The following is a 2,161-nucleotide window of genomic DNA, read 5'->3' on the forward strand; positions in this document are numbered from 1 at the left end:
AAGAGTGAATAGAATCAGGGAAGTCAATAGAATAACAATAGTTAGTGAAGACTTCAGTAATTTAAGAAAATCTTTGGGGTGACATGTGGCTCATTCTGTACTGATACAAGAGATATATAATTTCAAAATACAAGTAAAATTGTATGAGTGTTGCTGCTTCCGAGTAAACTTGAATGTGTATATAAATATGATATATGCATGTGAAATGAACATGGCAAATTATTAAAAATTGTAAACATAAAAATACATAATTTTAAAAGGTGTATATGCTAGTTATAATTAATTTTTAATCACAGATTTTAGGTAAGCCTGACTCCTACCTACACCTTGAGGATATCTGAACAGGAAGAGCATTTTTAAATTGCTTGTCTTCATACTGTAAAATATGAACAAATTATGACTGTTGACTTCGGTAACATTCCACTGAGGTGCAAACCAAGTTTTAAAGATTAAAAAATATCCCATAACATTTTATTATTAGTTAATTAGTATTTTTAGTAATAAAATTACCTAGAAATGCAGAATGTTAGAAATGAAAAAGACATTGGGTATATCACATGATTATTAACACTTACTAAAATAAATTAACTCTTCAAAACTATTGTTCTGTAAAATTAATTTTGAAAGGATAATAATATGAATCATATTTGAGCAAGTAGGACAAAAGAATAGTACTTAAAGAATGGAATTGTTTCTGTTTTGAACATGAATTCAGATTTAGAGTTTTGGTGTGTTCAAGTGAATAACAAAATTTAATATATCTCATCAGCAGCAGCAAAGAACTATATCTCTTAGATGAAAAATATTTTTTCATATAAATGCATTTGGTAATGATAAATTTCACTAAACTATAGTTTTAGAGCAAATAGAGGTTGTAGATTTTATAATTGGGAATTGCAAAAACCAGAGAGTGTGATACCTTGGATTATACCTAAGAAATCAAAGTTCAGAGATAGTGAAATAACATATTTCACTTCATTCATTTCTACAGATGAAATACAAAGAACTAAATGCAGAAGACAATGTTACCATAGGGATGCAATTTGTACTCCTGGGATTTTCTGACCTTCCAGACCTTCAAGGGTTACTCTCTGTGGTGTTCTCCGTCATTTACATGATTATCTTAATTGGAAATAGCCTCATAATAATAATAACAAGATTTGACATTGCACTACAGAAACCCATGTATTTTTTCCTGGCAAATTTTTCCTCACTGGAAATCTGTTATGTGTCTGTCACCCTCCCCAGGATTCTGTTCAATCTCTGGACTCAGGACAGAAGCATTTCTCTACTGGACTGTGCCACCCAAATGTGCTTCTTCCTTATGTTTGGAACTGCCGAGTGCTTCCTCCTGGCTGTAATGTCCTATGACCGCTATGTGGCCATTTGCAACCCTCTGCACTACCCTCTGGTCATGAACTACAAGATGTGTGTTCAGCTGGCAGTTGGCTCCTGGGTCAGTGGAATCCCAGTCCAGATTGGACAAACATGGCAAATATTCTCCCTGCATTTCTGTAACTCCAACCTAATTAACCACTTCTTCTGTGACATACCCCCTATTCTCAAGCTAGCCTGTGGGGACACTTCTGTGCATGAGGTGTCTGTCTATGTGGTTGTTATGTTGGTCGCTGCAGTCCCTTTTTTGTTGATACTTGTCTCTTACAGCAAAATCATTTCCACCATTCTGAGGCTGCCAACAGCCACAGGAAGAACTAAGGCCTTCTCCACGTGTTCCTCCCATCTGCTGGTGGTGGTTTTATTCTTTGGATCTGGTACCATTACTTACTTAAGACCCAAATCCAATCATTCTGCAGGAACTGACAAACTGCTCTCTCTTTTCTACACCATCGTGACTCCAATGTTTAATCCAATGATATACAGCTTTAGGAATAAGGATGTGATGGCAGCACTGAGAAAATTATTACCTAAAAGATAGAGTTGTGACTTTACTTGTGGTTCTTCTGACTTCTTGTCAGAGTTATCATCTACATTCTCCCTCTCAGAAATTAATCATTCCCAGTTTATTGTATTTTTTATTGCTTTGAATACTAGCCTGAAAATTTCATGAATACACAGTAAGCAAATTTTCTTACCTTCAATGCTCCATACCTAAAGAATAATCTTTTCTCAAAATAAAGCAAAATGCACATCACATATTCTA

At 34.7% G+C, this 2,161-nt stretch overlaps 1 protein-coding gene across 1 annotated transcript; it reads left to right on the forward strand.

Moving 5' to 3' along the window:
- The first annotated feature begins 973 nt into the window (after window positions 1-973).
- LOC100343372 (olfactory receptor 10AG1-like) lies at window positions 974-1,936 on the forward strand. The gene has a single exon (XM_002708917.4). The coding sequence runs from the start codon at window positions 992-994 to the stop codon at window positions 1,934-1,936; it is 945 nt and encodes a 314-aa protein (XP_002708963.3). The 5' UTR covers window positions 974-991.
- Window positions 1,937-2,161: the final 225 nt, after the last annotated feature.

The sequence above is a fragment of the Oryctolagus cuniculus genome, chromosome 1 (assembly GCF_964237555.1).
Source record: "Oryctolagus cuniculus chromosome 1, mOryCun1.1, whole genome shotgun sequence".
NCBI classification, from domain to species: Eukaryota; Metazoa; Chordata; class Mammalia; order Lagomorpha; family Leporidae; genus Oryctolagus; species Oryctolagus cuniculus.